Source organism: Musca autumnalis, unplaced genomic scaffold (genome assembly GCF_047663935.1).
Source record: "Musca autumnalis isolate F117 unplaced genomic scaffold, ASM4766393v1 scaffold_5, whole genome shotgun sequence".
Classification (NCBI taxonomy): domain Eukaryota; kingdom Metazoa; phylum Arthropoda; class Insecta; order Diptera; family Muscidae; genus Musca; species Musca autumnalis.
Window position 1 is genome coordinate 171,392,728 of NW_027412088.1, and position 21,627 is coordinate 171,414,354.

General features: G+C 36.7%; 1 protein-coding gene and 1 long non-coding RNA gene across 3 annotated transcripts in view; one reads left to right on the plus strand and one right to left on the minus strand.

Annotated features, from left to right (window-relative positions):
- Positions 1–21,627, plus strand: part of LOC141406519 (uncharacterized) — an 85,370-nt gene that overhangs the window by 33,996 nt on the left and 29,747 nt on the right. The window lies entirely within an intron of this gene.
- Positions 1–21,627, minus strand: part of Nipped-A (Transcription-associated protein Nipped-A) — a 43,115-nt gene that overhangs the window by 5,757 nt on the left and 15,731 nt on the right. For both annotated transcript variants that reach the window (XM_073988480.1, XM_073988481.1), the window contains exons 14-16: positions 4,956–5,492; positions 4,758–4,880; positions 3,439–4,662 (exon numbers count right to left, since the gene is read on the minus strand). In XM_073988480.1, coding sequence (XP_073844581.1) covers positions 3,439–4,662; positions 4,758–4,880; positions 4,956–5,492 — 1,884 coding nt within the window. The remainder of the gene's footprint in view (positions 1–3,438; positions 4,663–4,757; positions 4,881–4,955; positions 5,493–21,627) is intronic.

Below are 21,627 nucleotides of genomic sequence, written 5' to 3' on the forward strand. Positions count from 1 at the left end.
CATAAAGCGTGGATTTTTTAAACAATTTTTCAAGCCTTTCCAAACACCATAAAGCGTGGATTTTTTAAACAATTTGTCAAGCCTTTCCAAACACCATAAAGCGTGGATTTTTTAAACAATTTGTCAAGCCTTTCCAAACACCATAAAGCGTGGATTTTTTAAACAATTTTTCAAGCCTTTCCAAACACCATAAAGCGTGGATTTTTTAAACAATTTGTCAAGCCTTTCCAAACACCATAAAGCGTGGATTTTTTAAACAATTTCTCAAGCCTTTCCAAACACCATAAAGCGTGGATTTTTTAAACAATTTTTCAAGCCTTTCCAAACACCATAAAGCGTGGATTTTTTAAACAATTTGTCAAGCCTTTCCAAACACCATAAAGCGTGGATTTTTTAAACAATTTGTCAAGCCTTTCCAAACACCATAAAGCGTGGATTTTTTAAACAATTTCTCAAGCCTTTCCAAACACCATAAAGCGTGGATTTTTTAAACAATTTTTCAAGCCTTTCCAAACACCATAAAGCGTGGATTTTTTAAACAATTTCTCAAGCCTTTCCAAACACCATAAAGCGTGGATTTTTTAAACAATTTGTCAAGCCTTTCCAAACACCATAAAGCGTGGATTTTTTAAAGAATTTTTCAAGCCTTTCCAAACACCATAAAGCGTGGATTTTTTAAACAATTTTTCAAGCCTTTCCAAACACCATAAAGCGTGGATTTTTTAAACAATTTTTCAAGCCTTTCCAAACACCATAAAGCGTGGATTTTTTAAACAATTTTTCAAGCCTTTCCAAACACCATAAAGCGTGGATTTTTTTAAAGAATTTTTCAAGCCTTTCCAAACACCATAAAGCGTGGATTTTTTAAACAATTTGTCAAGCCTTTCCAAACACCATAAAGCGTGGATTTTTTAAACAATTTTTCAAGCCTTTCCAAACACCATAAAGCGTGGATTTTTTAAACAATTTGTCAAGCCTTTCCAAACACCATAAAGCGTGGATTTTTTTAAAGAATTTTTCAAGCCTTTCCAAACACCATAAAGCGTGGATTTTTTAAACAATTTTTCAAGCCTTTCCAAACACCATAAAGCGTGGATTTTTTAAACAATTTTTCAAGCCTTTCCAAACACCATAAAGCGTGGATTTTTTTAAAGAATTTTTCAAGCCTTTCCAAACACCATAAAGCGTGGATTTTTTAAACAATTTGTCAAGCCTTTCCAAACACCATAAAGCGTGGATTTTTTAAACAATTTTTCAAGCCTTTCCAAACACCATAAAGCGTGGATTTTTTAAAGAATTTTTCAAGTCTTTCCAAACACCATAAAGCGTGGATTTTTTAAAGAATATTTCAAGCCTTTCCAAACACCATAAAGCGTGGATTTTTTAAAGAATATTTCAAGCCTTTCCAAACACCATAAAGCGTGGATTTTTTTAAGATTTTTTCAAGCCTTTCCAAAGACCATAAAGCGTGGATTTTTTAAAGAATTTTTCAAGCCTTTCCAAACACCATAAAGCGTGGATTTTTTAAAGAATTTTTTCAAGCCTTTCCAGTGGCCATAAAGCGTGGATTTTTTAAAGAATTTTTCAAGCCTTTCCAGTGGCCATAAAGCGTGGATTTTTTAAAGAATTTTTCAAGCCTTTCCAGTGGCCATAAAGCGTGGATTTTTTAAAGAATTTTTCAAGCATTTCCAGAGGCCATAATGCGTGGATTTTTTAAAGAATTTTTCAAGCATTTCCAAAGACCATAAACCGTGGATTTTTTAAAGAATTTTTCAAGCCTTTCCAAAGACCATAAAGCGTGGATTTTTTAAACAATTTTTCAAGCCTTTCCAAAGACCATAAAGCGTGGATATTTTAAACAATTTTTCAAGACTTTCCAGAGGCCATATAGCGTGGATTTTTTAAACAATTTTTCAAGCCTTTCCAAAGACCATAAAGCGTGGATTTTTTAAAGAATTTTTCAAGCCTTTCCAGTGGCCATAAAGCGTGGATTTTTTAAAGAATTTTTCAAGCCTTTCCAGTGGCCATAAAGCGTGGATTTTTTAAAGAATTTTTCAAGCCTTTCCAGTGGCCATAAAGCGTGGATTTTTTAAAGAATTTTTCAAGCCTTTCCAGTGGCCATAAAGCGTGGATTTTTTAAAGAATTTTTCAAGCATTTCCAGAGGCCACAAAGCGTGGATTTTTAAAAGAATTTTTCAAGCCTTTCCAAAGACCATAAATCGTGGATTTTTAAAACAATTTTTCAAGCCTTTCCAGAGGCCATAAAGCGTGGATTTTTTAAAGAAGTTTTCAAGCCTCTCCAGAGGCCATAAAGCGTGAATTTTTTAAAGAAGTTTTCAAGCCTCTCCAGAGGCCATAAAGCGTGGATTTTTTAAAGAATTTCCAGAGTGGATTTTTTTTTCTTTCAGAGTGGTCTCTAGAAGTAGCCTTTCTTTCAAAAAGGGTCTCAGAAGTACCATATCTTTCAAAAAGTCTGGGATTTAACGCCTCAAGAAACGCTTAAAAATTCTTTAAAATTTGGTTTTAAAAGCTTCAAGAAATGGTTTAATTTTCTTTAAAAATCCACGCTCCTAGGCATAAAGAAGCGCTTTAAAATTCTTTAAAAATTCACGCTTCTAGGCCTTAAGGAAAGAAATTTTTTAAAATCCACGCTGTATGGCCTCAAGAAAGGCTTAAACAAATTCTTTAAAAATCCACACTTTAAGGCCTCAGGAAAATCTTGAAAAATTCTTTAAAAACCGCTTTAAGACCTTATGAAAGGCTTCCAAAATTCTTCCAAAGGTCTTTAATATCCAAGTTTTGAGGTATCAGGAACGGCTTCCAAAGGTCATAAAAAATTTAGGCCTTAGCAAAAGCTTCAACAATTCTTTAAAAAATCCACGCTTTAATGTCTGAGGAAAGGCTTAAAAATTATTTAAAAAGTTCGCGCTATATGGCCTCAGGAAAGGCTTACAAATTATTTAAAACGGCCTCAGGAAAGGCTTGGAAAATTCTTGAAAAAAGTCCTCGCCAAAAGTCTTTAGGAAAGGCTTCGAATTTTAAAAAAAATCCATGCCTTATCATCTAAGAGGCCATAATGTTTTTAAAAAATCCCCGCTTCAAAGCCTTATGTAGAACATCAGGAAAGGATTAAAAAATTCATTAAAAGTCTACGCATTCCCTGAGCGGGAAGGCTTTGATTTTTTTAAGATTCACGCTTTGAGGCCTTAAAGCGTGAATCTTAAGGTCTTCAGAAGTTCTTTAAAAATCCACGCCTAAGGTCACCGGAAAGACTTCGAAAATTCGTTAACAAATCTCCACTTTAAGGTATCAGGAAAGGCTTTAAATTTTTTTTTTTTAAATACACGCCTATGTTTTTCTTCAATGAACCTAATGATGTTCAACCACAAAGGAACCCCGAAAATGTTAAAATTTATTGTAAAAACAAACTGAACTTACCATTTTCCTGAATTGCCAGAAATCTGTTGCCGATACAAATGTCTTGACGGCCCATTGTTTGAACAGCGTCTTCGGTACCATTTTGTTTTGTATCTCTTGGAAGATATCTCTTAAAATTGCATGGGTTATTTGGGCACCCTGTGATTGCACTTCCGAGAGGCGTTCATAATACTTCATAATGGGCAGGTCGTGTTCAACATCCATTTTGGCACATGTGCTCTTGTAGATTTCATACAAAGATATGCTGGCGGGATTATCTTCAGCCAAACGCATTTGTGGTGAAATGGGCACCACTCGCGGTACTGTAATATTCAAAAATCTTCGTGTGGTTTCTTTTTGCTTTTCCAAATAATAGTTAAGCATGCGTAACAGCTGCAGAACTCTTTCTTCACGGCGGGCATCCCCTAGCCCCGTATCAATGACCACCAGATATGGATATATTTTACCGTTTGTACCACGTATATGCAGCCGCCTAGCTGCGGTGTTATTCTTTTGCACAATTTCCACACGTGGCATAAACCTTGAGATACGAATGTGATAATGGGATGAGGAGGGTATAAGGAACTCCCCGGGAAGTTCAACTTCTGCAGTCTTTTGACTAAAATTCGAGAGAAAACGACATTTGTCTTCAATGAGAAAGGAGGTGGGTAGCTTTTTGACTTTATTCTCCAAAGCCTTAATCCATGACTTGAGTTTGGTTATTAAATTGTGCAGCTTCATGGCATCGGGTTTGGAGAAATCAAAATCGCGGGTAAATTGTTCTTTCATCATTTGGAAGGCAGGATCTTGGAAGGTAACTTGGGCTCGCCGAGCCAAGGATTCTGAGGCTGCTGAATTGGAGGCAGAGGAGGCCACCGATCCGGGAATGTTTTCTATGCCAATGCCAAAGGTGGAACCCAACTTCTTGACAAAGTGCAAGGTGTGTGGTGTAATGGTGGCCTCGTTTACTGTACTGCGTGTCTCAAAGGCAATGGCATAGCATTTGATGAGACCTTGTCTTAGCTGCCGCAAAACCTCCTCCGTCCAACTTTCTCTAAACCAAACCATTTGATCTACAATGCCCTCCAAGGAGCTTAGAATTGTGGGGTGTATTTCACGCTGCACATGCATAACCTTGGAGCAACGCCACATGGGAGGAGTGGCTTTGATGGGATTCACGGAATTCGATCCAGAGGCTCCTGAGGTATTAGTGAATACCTGATTCATATTGTTTTCCAAATTGGGCTAGAAAGAGAGAGGATAATAAAATATTTAAAGGTTTCCAGGATAAAAGTTTTTGCAGATCTGCCATCTCAATTTTGAAAATTGTGTCAACTTACATGATTATGAGGCCTGCCAGAGGCCTGTTCAGCTGTCTTGTGTTTCTCACGCTGCTCTATTTTCAAAGTCAAATAGAGGGTGCGTATGGGGAAATACACGGCCTGGGGATATAAACGACCCACCTAGAAATACCAATCAGAGGAAAAGCCTTTATTCATTATGCCCATTCTCAAATAAGATCCGATTTCCAAACTTACATGACTCAACAGATTCAATATAACATTACTTTCGTATTGTACCAGACAACACAGCAGCTGTGGTATCCACGGCAACCAGTACGATGGTGGTACACCCACAACATATTTCTCCAAAGTACTCATTAGAGTGTTGTTGGCGTTATCATAGGACAAGAACCACAGGACTTTGGCTAGATATTTTCGGGTCTTACTTTCACTTTGATGGCGACAGGCATGCAGATAGCATGTCAAAGCACTAACACCCAAAGAAATTTGCTTATCTCTAAGGAAAAGGTGTTCCATAAAATCACCCCACATAGCCCATGCTTTGGTCAGGCCATCGTGGAGTTGTACAGCAGCACTGAAGGCCTTGGCAGCCTCATCGGTGCGACCAATCTTGGCCAAAAGTAAACCTTTCAAAGCATAGAATTCAGCATTCATTTCGGCGGTGAAATATTTTAAGTTCGTAGATTCGATGACTTCCAAGGCTTCGTTTAGGTCATTGCGCCCCGCGGAGGAGGCGGTTTGGATGTAGCACTTGACCTGTTGGCGTATTTTCTGTAAATGGAAAAAACAAATAAAAAGGGGATGGGTTAATGAAAATTCTTTAAAAATCCGCGCGAATTTTTGTAGACCTTCTTCATGCCTTAAGGAAGGTGTACAAAAATGCTTTAAAAATCCACGCCTTAAGGCATGAGGAAGGTGTACAAAAATTCTTTAAAAATCCACGCCTTAAGGCATGAGGAAGGTGTACAAAAATTCTTTAAAAATCCACGCCTTAAGGCATGAGGAAGGTGTACAAAAATTCTTTAAAAATCCACGCCTTAAGGCATGAGGAAGGTGTACAAAAATTCTTTAAAAATCCACGCCTTAAGGCATGAGGAAGGTGTACAAAAATTCTTTAAAAATCCACGCTTTAAGGCATGAGGAAGGTCCACGCCTAAAGGCTTGAAAATTTAAAAAAATACACGTTTCTAGGCCTTTAACGAGAGCCTTCAGCTTGCCCGCGCGAATTTTTGTAGACCTTCTTCATGCCTTAAGGAAGGTGTACAAAAATTCTTTAAAAATCCACGCCTTAAGGCATGAGGAAGGTCTAGAAAAATTCTTTAAAAATCCACGCCTTAAGGCATGAGGAAGGTCTAGAAAAATTCTTTAAAAATCCACGCCTTAAGGCATGAGGAAGGTCTAGAAAAATTCTTTAAAAATCCACGCCTTAAGGCATGAGGAAGGTCTAGAAAAATTCTTTAAAAATCCACGCCTTAAGGCATGAGGAAGGTCTAGAAAAATTCTTTAAAAATCCACGCCTTAAGGCATGAGGAAGGTCTAGAAAAATTCTTTAAAAATCCACGCCTTAAGGCATGAGGAAGGTCTAGAAAAATTCTTTAAAAATCCACGCCTTAAGGCATGAGGAAGGTCTAGAAAAATTCTTTAAAAATCCACGCCTTAAGGCATGAGGAAGGTCTAGAAAAATTCTTTAAAAATCCACGCCTTAAGGCATGAGGAAGGTCTAGAAAAATTCTTTAAAAATCCACGCCTTAAGGCATGAGGAAGGTCTAGAAAAATTCTTTAAAAATCCACGCCTTAAGGCATGAGGAAGGTCTAGAAAAATTCTTTAAAAATCCACGCCTTAAGGCATGAGGAAGGTCTAGAAAAATTCTTTAAAAATCCACGCCTTAAGGCATGAGGAAGGTCTAGAAAAATTCTTTAAAAATCCACGCCTTAAGGCATGAGGAAGGTCTAGAAAAATTCTTTAAAAATCCACGCCTTAAGGCATGAGGAAGGTCTAGAAAAATTCTTTAAAAATCCACGCCTTAAGGCATGAGGAAGGTCTAGAAAAATTCTTTAAAAATCCACGCCTTAAGGCATGAGGAAGGTCTAGAAAAATTCTTTAAAAATCCACGCCTTAAGGCATGAGGAAGGTCTAGAAAAATTCTTTAAAAATCCACGCCTTAAGGCATGAGGAAGGTCTAGAAAAATTCTTTAAAAATCCACGCCTTAAGGCATGAGGAAGGTCTAGAAAAATTCTTTAAAAATCCACGCCTTAAGGCATGAGGAAGGTCTAGAAAAATTCTTTAAAAATCCACGCCTTAAGGCATGAGGAAGGTCTAGAAAAATTCTTTAAAAATCCACGCCTTAAGGCATGAGGAAGGTCTAGAAAAATTCTTTAAAAATCCACGCCTTAAGGCATGAGGAAGGTCTAGAAAAATTCTTTAAAAATCCACGCCTTAAGGCATGAGGAAGGTCTAGAAAAATTCTTTAAAAATCCACGCCTTAAGGCATGAGGAAGGTCTAGAAAAATTCTTTAAAAATCCACGCCTTAAGGCATGAGGAAGGTCTAGAAAAATTCTTTAAAAATCCACGCCTTAAGGCATGAGGAAGGTCTAGAAAAATTCTTTAAAAATCCACGCCTTAAGGCATGAGGAAGGTCTAGAAAAATTCTTTAAAAATCCACGCCTTAAGGCATGAGGAAGGTCTAGAAAAATTCTTTAAAAATCCACGCCTTAAGGCATGAGGAAGGTCTAGAAAAATTCTTTAAAAATCCACGCCTTAAGGCATGAGGAAGGTCTAGAAAAATTCTTTAAAAATCCACGCCTTAAGGCATGAGGAAGGTCTAGAAAAATTCTTTAAAAATCCACGCCTTAAGGCATGAGGAAGGTCTAGAAAAATTCTTTAAAAATCCACGCCTTAAGGCATGAGGAAGGTCTAGAAAAATTCTTTAAAAATCCACGCCTTAAGGCATGAGGAAGGTCTAGAAAAATTCTTTAAAAATCCACGCCTTAAGGCATGAGGAAGGTCTAGAAAACTTCTTTAAAAATCCACGCCTTAAGGCATGAGGAAGGTCTAGAAAAATTCTTTAAAAATCCACGCCTTAAGGCATGAGGAAGGTCTAGAAAAATTCTTTAAAAATCCACGCCTTAAGGCATGAGGAAGGTCTAGAAAAATTCTTTAAAAATCCACGCCTTAAGGCATGAGGAAGGTCTAGAAAAATTCTTTAAAAATCCACGCCTTAAGGCATGAGGAAGGTCTAGAAAAATTCTTTAAAAATCCACGCCTTAAGGCATGAGGAAGGTCTAGAAAAATTCTTTAAAAATCCACGCCTTAAGGCATGAGGAAGGTCTAGAAAAATTCTTTAAAAATCCACGCCTTAAGGCATGAGGAAGGTCTAGAAAAATTCTTTAAAAATCCACGCCTTAAGGCATGAGGAAGGTCTAGAAAAATTCTTTAAAAATCCACGCCTTAAGGCATGAGGAAGGTCTAGAAAAATTCTTTAAAAATCCACGCCTTAAGGCATGAGGAAGGTCTAGAAAAATTCTTTAAAAATCCACGCCTTAAGGCATGAGGAAGGTCTAGAAAAATTCTTTAAAAATCCACGCCTTAAGGCATGAGGAAGGTCTAGAAAAATTCTTTAAAAATCCACGCCTTAAGGCATGAGGAAGGTCTAGAAAAATTCTTTAAAAATCCACGCCTTAAGGCATGAGGAAGGTCTAGAAAAATTCTTTAAAAATCCACGCCTTAAGGCATGAGGAAGGTCTAGAAAAATTCTTTAAAAATCCACGCCTTAAGGCATGAGGAAGGTCTAGAAAAATTCTTTAAAAATCCACGCCTTAAGGCATGAGGAAGGTCTAGAAAAATTCTTTAAAATCCACGCCTTAAGGCATGAGGAAGGTCTAGAAAAATTCTTTAAAAATCCACGCCTTAAGGCATGAGGAAGGTCTAGAAAAATTCTTTAAAAATCCACGCCTTAAGGCATGAGGAAGGTCTAGAAAAATTCTTTAAAAAATCCACGCCTTAAGGCATGAGGAAGGTCTAGAAAAATTCTTTAAAAATCCACGCCTTAAGGCATGAGGAAGGTCTAGAAAAATTCTTTAAAAATCCACGCCTTAAGGCATGAGGAAGGTCTAGAAAAATTCTTTAAAAATCCACGCCTTAAGGCATGAGGAAGGTCTAGAAAAATTCTTTAAAAATCCACGCCTTAAGGCATGAGGAAGGTCTAGAAAAATTCTTTAAAAATCCACGCCTTAAGGCATGAGGAAGGTCTAGAAAAATTCTTTAAAAATCCACGCCTTAAGGCATGAGGAAGGTCTAGAAAAATTCTTTAAAAATCCACGCCTTAAGGCATGAGGAAGGTCTAGAAAAATTCTTTAAAAATCCACGCCTTAAGGCATGAGGAAGGTCTAGAAAAATTCTTTAAAAATCCACGCCTTAAGGCATGAGGAAGGTCTAGAAAAATTCTTTAAAAATCCACGCCTTAAGGCATGAGGAAGGTCTAGAAAAATTCTTTAAAAATCCACGCCTTAAGGCATGAGGAAGGTCTAGAAAAATTCTTTAAAAATCCACGCCTTAAGGCATGAGGAAGGTCTAGAAAAATTCTTTAAAAATCCACGCCTTAAGGCATGAGGAAGGTCTAGAAAAAATTCTTTAAAAATCCACGCCTTAAGGCATGAGGAAGGTCTAGAAAAATTCTTTAAAAATCCACGCCTTAAGGCATGAGGAAGGTCTAGAAAAATTCTTTAAAAATCCACGCCTTAAGGCATGAGGAAGGTCTAGAAAAATTCTTTAAAAATCCACGCCTTAAGGCATGAGGAAGGTCTAGAAAAATTCTTTAAAAATCCACGCCTTAAGGCATGAGGAAGGTCTAGAAAAATTCTTTAAAAATCCACGCCATAAGGCATGAGGAAGGTCTAGAAAAATTCTTTAAAAATCCACGCCTTAAGGCATGAGGAAGATGTACAAAAATTCTTTAAAAATCCACGCCTTAAGGCATGAGGAAGGTGTACAAAAATTCTTTAAAAATCCACGCCTTAAGGCATGAGGAAGGTGTACAAAAATTCTTTAAAAATCCACGCCTTAAGGCATGAGGAAGGTGTACAAAAATTCTTTAAAAATCCACGCGTTAAGGCATGAGGAAGGTCTAGAAAAATTCTTTAAAAATCCACGCCTTAATGCATGAGGAAGGTCTAGAAAAATTCTTTAAAAATCCACGCGTTAAGGCATGAGGAAGGTCTAGAAAAATTCTTTAAAAATCCACGCCTTAATGCATGAGGAAGGTGTACAAAAATTCTTTAAAAATCCACGCCTTAAGGCATGAGGAAGGTGTAAAAAATTCTTTAAAAATCCACGCCTTAAGGCATGATGAAGGTGTACAAAAATTCTTTAAAAATCCACGCCTTAAGGCATGAGGAAGGTGTACAAAAATTCTTTAAAAATCCACGCCTTAAGGCATGAGGAAGGTCTAGAAAAATTCTTTAAAAATCCACGCCATAAGGCATGAGGAAGGTCTAGAAAAATTCTTTAAAAATCCACGCCTTAAGGCATGAAGAAGATGTACAAAAATTCTTTAAAAATCCACGCCTTAAGGCATGAGGAAGGTGTACAAAAATTCTTTAAAAATCCACGCCTTAAGGCATGAGGAAGGTGTACAAAAATTCTTTAAAAATCCACGCGTTAAGGCATGAGGAAGGTCTAGAAAAATTCTTTAAAAATCCACGCCTTAATGCATGAGGAAGGTCTAGAAAAATTCTTTAAAAATCCACGCGTTAAGGCATGAGGAAGGTGTACAAAAATTCTTTAAAAATCCACGCCTTAATGCATGAGGAAGGTCTAGAAAAATGCTTTAAAAATCCACGCCTTAAGGCATGAGGAAGGTGTACAAAAATTCTTTAAAAATCCACGCCTTAATGCATGAGGAAGGTCTAGAAAAATTCTTTAAAAATCCACGCCTTAAGGCATGAGGAAGGTGTACAAAAATTCTTTAAAAATCCACGCCTTAATGCATGAGGAAGGTCTAGAAAAATTCTTTAAAAATCCACGCCTTAAGGCATGAGGAAGGTGTACAAAAATTCTTTAAAAATCCACGCCTTAAGGCATGAGGAAGGTGTACAAAAATTCTTTAAAAATCCACGCCTTAATGCATGAGGAAGGTCTAGAAAAATTCTTTAAAAATCCACGCCTTAAGGCATGAGGAAGGTGTACAAAAATTCTTTAAAAATCCACGCCTTAATGCATGAGGAAGGTCTAGAAAAATTCTTTAAAAATCCACGCCTTAAGGCATGAGGAAGGTGTACAAAAATTCTTTAAAAATCCACGCCTTAAGGCATGAGGAAGGTCTACAAAAATTCTTTAAAAATCCACGCCTTAAGGCATGAGGAAGGTGTACAAAAATTCTTTAAAAATCCACGCCTTAAGGCATGAGGAAGGTATACAAAAATTCTTTAAAAATCCACGCCTTAAGGCATGAGGAAGGTGTACAAAAATTCTTTAAAAATCCACGCCTTAAGGCATGAGGAAGGTGTACAAAAATTCTTTAAAAATCCACGCCTTAAGGCATGAGGAAGGTGTACAAAAATTCTTTAAAAATCCACGCCTTAAGGCATGAGGAAGGTGTACAAAAATTCTTTAAAAATCCACGCCTTAAGGCATGAGGAAGGTCTACAAAAATTCTTTAAAAATCCACGCCTTAAGGCATGAGGAAGGTGTACAAAAATTCTTTAAAAATCCACGCCTTAAGGCATGAGGAAGGTGTACAAAAATTCTTTAAAAATCCACGCCTTAAGGCATGAGGAACGTGTACAAAAATTTTTTAAAAATCCACGCCTTAAGGCATGAGGAAGGTGTACAAAAATTCTTTAAAAATCCACGCCTTAAGGCATGAGGAAGGTGTACAAAAATTCTTTAAAAATCCACGCCTTAAGGCATGAGGAAGGTGTACAAAAATTCTTTAAAAATCCACGCCTTAAGGCATGAGGAAGGTGTTCAAAAAATTCTTTAAAAATCCACGCCTTAAGGCATGAGGAAGGTGTTCAAAAAATTCTTTAAAAATCCACGCCTTAAGGCATGAGGAAGGTGTTCAAAAAATTCTTTAAAAATCCACGCCTTAAGGCATGAGGAAGGTGTACAAAAATTCTTTAAAAATCCACGCCTTAAGGCATGAGGAAGGTGTACAAAAATTCTTTAAAAATCCACGCGTTAAGGCATGAGGAAGGTGTTCAAAAAATTCTTTAAAAATCTACGCCTTAAGGCATGAGGAAGGTGTACAAAAATTCTTTAAAAATCCACGCGTTAAGGCATGAGGAAGGTCTAGAAAAATTCTTTAAAAATCCACGCCTTAATGCATGAGGAAGGTGTACAAAAATTCTTTAAAAATCCACGCCTTAAGGCATGATGAAGGTGTACAAAAATTCTTTAAAAATCCACGCCTTAAGGCATGAGGAAGGTCTCTAAAAATTCTTTAAAAATCCACGCCTTAAGGCATGAGGAAGGTCTCTAAAAATTCTTTAAAAATCCACGCCTTAAGGCATGAGGAAGGTCTCTAAAAATTCTTTAAAAATCCACGCCTTAAGGCATGAGGAAGGTCTCTAAAAATTCTTTAAAAATCCACGCCTTAAGGCATGAGGAAGGTGTACAAAAATTCTTTAAAAATCCACGCCTTAAGGCATGAGGAAGGTGTACAAAAATTCTTTAAAAATCCACGCCTTAAGGCATGAGGAAGGTGTACAAAAATTCTTTAAAAATCCACGCCTTAAGGCATGAGGAAGGTGTTCAAAAAATTCTTTAAAAATCCACGCCTTAAGGCATGAGGAAGGTGTTCAAAAAATTCTTTAAAAATCCACGCCTTAAGGCATGAGGAAGGTGTACAAAAATTCTTTAAAAATCCACGCGTTAAGGCATGAGGAAGGTGTTCAAAAAATTCTTTAAAAATCCACGCCTTAAGGCATGAGGAAGGTGTACAAAAATTCTTTAAAAATCCACGCGTTAAGGCATGAGGAAGGTCTAGAAAAATTCTTTAAAAATCCACGCCTTAATGCATGAGGAAGGTCTAGAAAAATTCTTTAAAAATCCACGCCTTAATGCATGAGGAAGGTGTACAAAAATTCTTTAAAAATCCACGCCTTAAGGCATGAGGAAGGTATACAAAAATTCTTTAAAAATCCACGCCTTAAGGCATGAGGAAGGTGTACAAAAATTCTTTAAAAATCCACGCCTTAAGGCATGAGGAAGGTATACAAAAATTCTTTAAAAATCCACGCCTTAAGGCATGAGGAAGGTGTACAAAAATTCTTTAAAAATCCACGCCTTAAGGCATGAGGAAGGTGTACAAAAATTCTTTAAAAATCCACGCCTTAAGGCATGAGGAAGGTGTACAAAAATTCTTTAAAAATCCACGCCTTAAGGCATGAGGAAGATGTACAAAAATTCTTTAAAAATCCACGCCTTAAGGCATGAGGAAGGTGTACAAAAATTCTTTAAAAATCCACGCCTTAAGGCATGAGGAAGATGTACAAAAATTCTTTAAAAATCCACGCCTTAAGGCATGAGGAAGGTCTACAAAAATTCTTTAAAAATCCACGCCTTAAGGCATGAGGAAGGTGTACAAAAATTCTTTAAAAATCCACGCCTTAAGGCATGAGGAAGGTGTACAAAAATTTTTTAAAAATCCACGCCTTAAGGCATGAGGAAGGTGTACAAAAATTCTTTAAAAATCCACGCCTTAAGGCATGAGGAAGGTGTACAAAAATTTTTTAAAAATCCACGCCTTAAGGCATGAGGAAGGTGTACAAAAATTCTTTAAAAATCCACGCCTTAAGGCATGAGGAAGGTGTACAAAAATTCTTTAAAAATCCACGCCTTAAGGCATGAGGAAGGTGTTCAAAAAATTCTTTAAAAATCCACGCCTTAAGGCATGAGGAAGGTGTTCAAAAAATTCTTTAAAAATCCACGCCTTAAGGCATGAGGAAGGTGTACAAAAATTCTTTAAAAATCCACGCGTTAAGGCATGAGGAAGGTGTTCAAAAAATTCTTTAAAAAGCCACGCCTTAAGGCATGAGGAAGGTGTACAAAAATTCTTTAAAAATCCACGCGTTAAGGCATGAGGAAGGTGTTCAAAAAATTCTTTAAAAATCCACGCGTTAAGGCATGAGGAAGGTGTACAAAAATTCTTTAAAAATCCACGCCTTAAGGCATGAGGAAGGTGTTCAAAAAATTCTTTAAAAATCCACGCCTTAAGGCATGAGGAAGGTGTACAAAAATTCTTTAAAAATCCACGCGTTAAGGCATGAGGAAGGTGTTCAAAAAATTCTTTAAAAATCCACGCCTTAAGGCATGAGGAAGGTGTACAAAAATTCTTTAAAAATCCACGCGTTAAGGCATGAGGAAGGTGTTCAAAAAATTCTTTAAAAATCCACGCGTTAAGGCATGAGGAAGGTGTACAAAAATTCTTTAAAAATCCACGCGTTAAGGCATGAGGAAGGTGTACAAAAATTCCTTAAAAATCCACGCCTTAAGGCATGAGGAAGGTGTACAAAAATTCTTTAAAAATCCACGCGTTAAGGCATGAGGAAGGTGTTCAAAAAATTCTTTAAAAATCCACGCCTTAAGGCATGAGGAAGGTGTACAAAAATTCTTTAAAAATCCACGCGTTAAGGCATGAGGAAGGTGTTCAAAAAATTCTTTAAAAATCCACGCGTTAAGGCATGAGGAAGGTGTACAAAAATTCTTTAAAAATCCACGCCTTAAGGCATGAGGAAGGTGTTCAAAAAATTCTTTAAAAATCCACGCCTTAAGGCATGAGGAAGGTGTACAAAAATTCTTTAAAAATCCACGCCTTAAGGCATGAGGAAGGTGTACAAAAATTCTTTAAAAATCCACGCGTTAAGGCATGAGGAAGGTGTTCAAAAAATTCTTTAAAAATCCACGCGTTAAGGCATGAGGAAGGTGTACAAAAATTATTTAAAAATCCACGCCTTAAGGCATGAGGAAGGTGTTCAAAAAATTCTTTAAAAATCCACGCCTTAAGGCATGAGGAAGGTGTACAAAAATTCTTTAAAAATCCACGCCTTAAGGCATGAGGAAGGTGTACAAAAATTCTTTAAAAATCCACGCGTTAAGGCATGAGGAAGGTCTAGAAAAATTCTTTAAAAATCCACGCGTTAAGGCATGAGGAAGGTCTAGAAAAATTCTTTAAAAATCCACGCCTTAATGCATGAGGAAGGTGTACAAAAATTCTTTAAAAATCCACGCCTTAAGGCATGAGGAAGGTGTACAAAAATTCTTTAAAAATCCACGCCTTAAGGCATGAGGAAGGTGTACAAAAATTCTTTAAAAATCCACGCCTTAAGGCATGAGGAAGGTGTACAAAAATTCTTTAAAAATCCACGCCTTAAGGCATGAGGAAGGTGTACAAAAATTCTTTAAAAATCCACGCCTTAAGGCATGAGGAAGGTATACAAAAATTCTTTAAAAATCCACGCCTTAAGGCATGAGGAAGGTATACAAAAATTCTTTAAAAATCCACGCCTTAAGGCATGAGGAAGGTGTACAAAAATTCTTTAAAAATCCACGCCTTAAGGCATGAGGAAGGTGTACAAAAATTCTTTAAAAATCCACGCGTTAAGGCATGAGGAAGGTCTAGAAAAATTCTTTAAAAATTTACGCGTTAAGGCATGAGGAAGGTCTAGAAAAATTCTTTAAAAATCCACGCGTTAAGGCATGAGGAAGGTCTAGAAAAATTCTTTAAAAATCCACGCCTTAATGCATGAGGAAGGTGTACAAAAATTCTTTAAAAATCCACGCCTTAAGGCATGAGGAAGGTGTTCAAAAAATTCTTTAAAAATCTACGCGTTAAGGCATGAGGAAGGTGTACAAAAATTCTTTAAAAATCCACGCCTTAAGGCATGAGGAAGGTGTTCAAAAAATTCTTTAAAAATCCACGCCTTAAGGCATGAGGAAGGTGTACAAAAATTCTTTAAAAATCCACGCCTTAAGGCATGAGGAAGGTGTACAAAAATTCTTTAAAAATCCACGCCTTAAGGCATGAGGAAGGTGTACAAAAATTCTTTAAAAATCCACGCGTTAAGGCATGAGGAAGGTCTAGAAAAATTCTTTAAAAATCCACGCGTTAAGGCATGAGGAAGGTCTAGAAAAATTCTTTAAAAATCCACGCCTTAATGCATGAGGAAGGTGTACAAAAATTCTTTAAAAATCCACGCCTTAAGGCATGAGGAAGGTCTACAAAAATTCTTTAAAAATCCACGCCTTAAGGCATGAGGAAGGTGTACAAAAATTCTTTAAAAATCCACGCCTTAAGGCATGAGGAAGGTGTACAAAAATTCTTTAAAAATCCACGCCTTAAGGCATGAGGAAGGTGTACAAAAATTCTTTAAAAATCCACGCCTTAAGGCATGAGGAAGGTATACAAAAATTCTTTAAAAATCCACGCCTTAAGGCATGAGGAAGGTATACAAAAATTCTTTAAAAATCCACGCCTTAAGGCATGAGGAAGGTGTACAAAAATTCTTTAAAAATCCACGCCTTAAGGCATGAGGAAGGTGTACAAAAATTCTTTAAAAATCCACGCGTTAAGGCATGAGGAAGGTCTAGAAAAATTCTTTAAAAATTTACGCGTTAAGGCATGAGGAAGGTCTAGAAAAATTCTTTAAAAATCCACGCGTTAAGGCATGAGGAAGGTCTAGAAAAATTCTTTAAAAATCCACGCCTTAATGCATGAGGAAGGTGTACAAAAATTCTTTAAAAATCCACGCCTTAAGGCATGAGGAAGGTGTTCAAAAAATTCTTTAAAAATCTACGCGTTAAGGCATGAGGAAGGTGTACAAAAATTCTTTAAAAATCCACGCCTTAAGGCATGAGGAAGGTGTTCAAAAAATTCTTTAAAAATCCACGCCTTAAGGCATGAGGAAGGTGTACAAAAATTCTTTAAAAATCCACGCCTTAAGGCATGAGGAAGGTGTACAAAAATTCTTTAAAAATCCACGCCTTAAGGCATGAGGAAGGTGTACAAAAATTCTTTAAAAATCCACGCGTTAAGGCATGAGGAAGGTCTAGAAAAATTCTTTAAAAATCCACGCGTTAAGGCATGAGGAAGGTCTAGAAAAATTCTTTAAAAATCCACGCCTTAATGCATGAGGAAGGTGTACAAAAATTCTTTAAAAATCCACGCCTTAAGGCATGAGGAAGGTGTACAAAAATTCTTTAAAAATCCACGCCTTAAGGCATGAGGAAGGTGTACAAAAATTCTTTAAAAATCCACGCCTTAAGGCATGAGGAAGGTGTACAAAAATTCTTTAAAAATCCACGCCTTAATGCATGAGGAAGGTGTACAAAAATTCTTTAAAAATCCACGCCTTAAGGCATGAGGAAGGTGTACAAAAATTCTTTAAAAATCCACGCGTTAAGGCATGAGGAAGGTCTAGAAAAATTCTTTAAAAATTTACGCGTTAAGGCATGAGGAAGGTCTAGAAAAATTCTTTAAAAATCCACGCGTTAAGGCATGAGGAAGGTCTAGAAAAATTCTTTAAAAATCCACGCCTTAATGCATGAGGAAGGTGTACAAAAATTCTTTAAAAATCCACGCCTTAAGGCATGAGGAAGGTGTTCAAAAAATTCTTTAAAAATCTACGCGTTAAGGCATGAGGAAGGTGTACAAAAATTCTTTAAAAATCCACGCCTTAAGGCATGAGGAAGGTGTTCAAAAAATTCTTTAAAAATCCACGCCTTAAGGCATGAGGAAGGTGTACAAAAATTCTTTAAAAATCCACGCCTTAAGGCATGAGGAAGGTGTACAAAAATTCTTTAAAAATCCACGCCTTAAGGCATGAGGAAGGTGTTCAAAAAATTCTTTAAAAATCCACGCCTTAAGGCATGAGGAAGGTGTACAAAAATTCTTTAAAAATCCACGCCTTAAGGCATGAGGAAGGTGTACAAAAATTCTTTAAAAATCCACGCCTTAAGGCATGAGGAAGGTGTACAAAAATTCTTTAAAAATCCACGCGTTAAGGCATGAGGAAGGTCTAGAAAAATTCTTTAAAAATCCACGCCTTAATGCATGAGGAAGGTCTAGAAAAATTCTTTAAAAATCCACGCCTTAATGCATGAGGAAGGTGTACAAAAATTCTTTAAAAATCCACGCCTTAAGGCATGAGGAAGGTGTACAAAAATTCTTTAAAAATCCACGCCTTAAGGCATGAGGAAGGTGTACAAAAATTCTTTAAAAATCCACGCCTTAAGGCATGAGGAAGGTGTACAAAAATTCTTTAAAAATCCACGCCTTAAGGCATGAGGAAGGTGTACAAAAATTCTTTAAAAATCCACGCCTTAAGGCATGAGGAAGGTGTACAAAAATTCTTTAAAAATCCACGCCTTAAGGCATGAGGAAGGTATACAAAAATTCTTTAAAAATCCACGCCTTAAGGCATGAGGAAGGTGTTCAAAAAATTCTTTAAAAATCCACGCCTTAAGGCATGAGGAAGGTGTACAAAAATTCTTTAAAAATCCACGCCTTAAGGCATGAGGAAGGTGTACAAAAATTCTTTAAAAATCCACGCCTTAAGGCTTGAGGAAGGTGTACAAAAATTCTTTAAAAATCCACGCCTTAAGGCTTGAGGAAGGTGTACAAAAATTCTTTAAAAATCCACGCGTTAAGGCATGAGGAAGGTCTAGAAAAATTCTTTAAAAATCCACGCGTTAAGGCATGAGGAAGGTCTAGAAAAATTCTTTAAAAATCCACGCCTTAATGCATGAGGAAGGTGTACAAAAATTCTTTAAAAATCCACGCCTTAAGGCATGAGGAAGGTGTACAAAAATTCTTTAAAAATCCACGCCTTAAGGCATGAGGAAGGTATACAAAAATTCTTTAAAAATCCACGCCTTAAGGCATGAGGAAGGTGTACAAAAATTCTTTAAAAATCCACGCCTTAAGGCATGAGGAAGGTGTACAAAAATTCTTTAAAAATCCACGCCTTAAGGCATGAGGAAGGTGTACAAAAATTCTTTAAAAATCCACGCCTTAAGGCATGAGGAAGGTGTACAAAAATTCTTTAAAAATTTACGCCTTAAGGCATGAGGAAGGTGTACAAAAATTCTTTAAAAATTTACGCCTTAAGGCATGAGAAAGGTATACAAAAATACTTTAAAAATCCACGCCTTAAGGCATGAGGAAGGTGTACAAAAATTCTTTAAAAATCCACGCCTTAAGGCATGAGGAAGGTATACAAAAATACTTTAAAAATCCACGCCTTAAGGCATGAGGAAGGTGTACAAAAATTCTTTAAAAATCCACGCCTTAAGGCATGAGGAAGGTGTACAAAAATTCTTTAAAAATCCACGCCTTAAGGCATGAGGAAGGTGTACAAAAATTCTTTAAAAATCCACGCCTTAAGGCATGAGGAAGGTGTACAAAAATTCTTTAAAAATCCACGCCTTAAGGCATGAGGAAGGTGTACAAAAATTCTTTAAAAATCCACGCCTTAAGGCATGAGGAAGGTGTACAAAAATTCTTTAAAAATCCACGCCTTAAGGCATGAGGAAGGTGTACAAAAATTCTTTTAAAATCCACGCCTTAAGGCATGAGGAAGGTGTACAAAAATTTTTTAAAAATCCACGCCTTAAGGCATGAGGAAGGTGTACAAAAATTCCTTAAAAATCCACGCCTTAAGGCATGAGGAAGGTGTTCAAAAATTCCTTAAAAATCCACGCCTTAAGGCATGAGGAAGGTCTACAAAAATTCTTTAAAAATCCACGCCTTAAGGCATGAGGAAGGTGTACAAAAATTCTTTAAAAATCCACGCCTGAAGGCATGAGGAAGGTGTACAAAAATTCTTTAAAAATCCACGCCTTAAGGCATGAGGAAGGTGTACAAAAATTCTTTAAAAATCCACGCCTTAAGGCATGAGGAAGGTGTACAAAAATTCTTTAAAAATCCACGCCTTAAGGCATGAGGAAGGTGTACAAAAATTCTTTAAAAATCCACGCCTTAAGGCATGAGGAAGGTGTACAAAAATTCTTTAAAAATCCACGCCTTAAGGCATGAGGAAGGTGTACAAAAATTCTTTAAAAATCCACGCCTTAAGGCATGAGGAAGGTATACAAAAATTCTTTAAAAATCCACGCCTTAAGGCATGAGGAAGGTATACAAAAATTCTTTAAAAATCCACGCCTTAAGGCATGAGGAAGGTGTACAAAAATTCTTTAAAAATCCACGCGTTAAGGCATGAGGAAGGTCTAGAAAAATTCTTTAAAAATCCACGCCTTAAGGCATGAGGAAGGTGTACAAAAATTCTTTAAAAATCCACGCCTTAAGGCATGAGGAAGGTGTACAAAAATTCTTTAAAAATCCACGCGTTAAGGCATGAGGAAGGTCTAGAAAAATTCTTTAAAAATTTACGCGTTAAGGCATGAGGAAGGTCTAGAAAAATTCTTTAAAAATCCACGCGTTAAGGCATGAGGAAGGTCTAGAAAAATTCTTTAAAAATCCACGCCTTAATGCATGAGGAAGGTGTACAAAAATTCTTTAAAAATCCACGCCTTAAGGCATGAGGAAGGTGTTCAAAAAATTCTTTAAAAATCTACGCGTTAAGGCATGAGGAAGGTGTACAAAAATTCTTTAAAAATCCACGCCTTAAGGCATGAGGAAGGTGTTCAAAAAATTCTTTAAAAATCCACGCCTTAAGGCATGAGGAAGGTGTACAAAAATTCTTTAAAAATCCACGCCTTAAGGCATGAGGAAGGTGTACAAAAATTCTTTAAAAATCCACGCCTTAAGGCATGAGGAAGGTGTACAAAAATTCTTTAAAAATCCACGCGTTAAGGCATGAGGAAGGTCTAGAAAAATTCTTTAAAAATCCACGCCTTAAGGCATGAGGAAGGTGTACAAAAATTCTTTAAAAATCCACGCCTTAATGCATGAGGAAGGTCTAGAAAAATTCTTTAAAAATCCACGCCTTAAGGCATGAGGAAGGTGTACAAAAATTCTTTAAAAATCCACGCCTTAAGGCATGAGGAAGGTATACAAAAATTCTTTAAAAATCCACGCCTTAAGGCATGAGGAAGGTGTACAAAAATTCTTTAAAAATCCACGCCTTAAGGCATGAGGAAGGTGTACAAAAATTCTTTAAAAATCCACGCCTTAAGGCATGAGGAAGGTGTACAAAAATTCTTTAAAAATCCACGCCTTAAGGCATGAGGAAGGTGTACAAAAATTCTTTAAAAATTTACGCCTTAAGGCATGAGGAAGGTGTACAAAAATTCTTTAAAAATTTACGCCTTAAGGCATGAGAAAGGTATACAAAAATACTTTAAAAATCCACGCCTTAAGGCATGAGGAAGGTGTACAAAAATTCTTTAAAAATCCACGCCTTAAGGCATGAGGAAGGTATACAAAAATTCTTTAAAAATCCACGCCTTAATGCATGAGGAAGGTGTACAAAAATTCTTTAAAAATCCACGCCTTAAGGCATGAGGAAGGTGTACAAAAATTCTTTAAAAATCCACGCCTTAAGGCATGAGGAAGGTATACAAAAATTCTTTAAAAATCCACGCCTTAAGGCATGAGGAAGGTGTACAAAAATTCTTTAAAAATCCACGCCTTAAGGCATGAGGAAGGTGTACAAAAATTCTTTAAAAATCCACGCCTTAAGGCATGAGGAAGGTGTACAAAAATTCTTTAAAAATCCACGCCTTAAGGCATGAGGAAGGTGTACAAAAATTCTTTAAAAATTTACGCCTTAAGGCATGAGGAAGGTGTACAAAAATTCTTTAAAAATTTACGCCTTAAGGCATGAGAAAGGTATACAAAAATACTTTAAAAATCCACGCCTTAAGGCATGAGGAAGGTGTACAAAAATTCTTTAAAAATCCACGCCTTAAGGCATGAGGAAGGTATACAAAAATACTTTAAAAATCC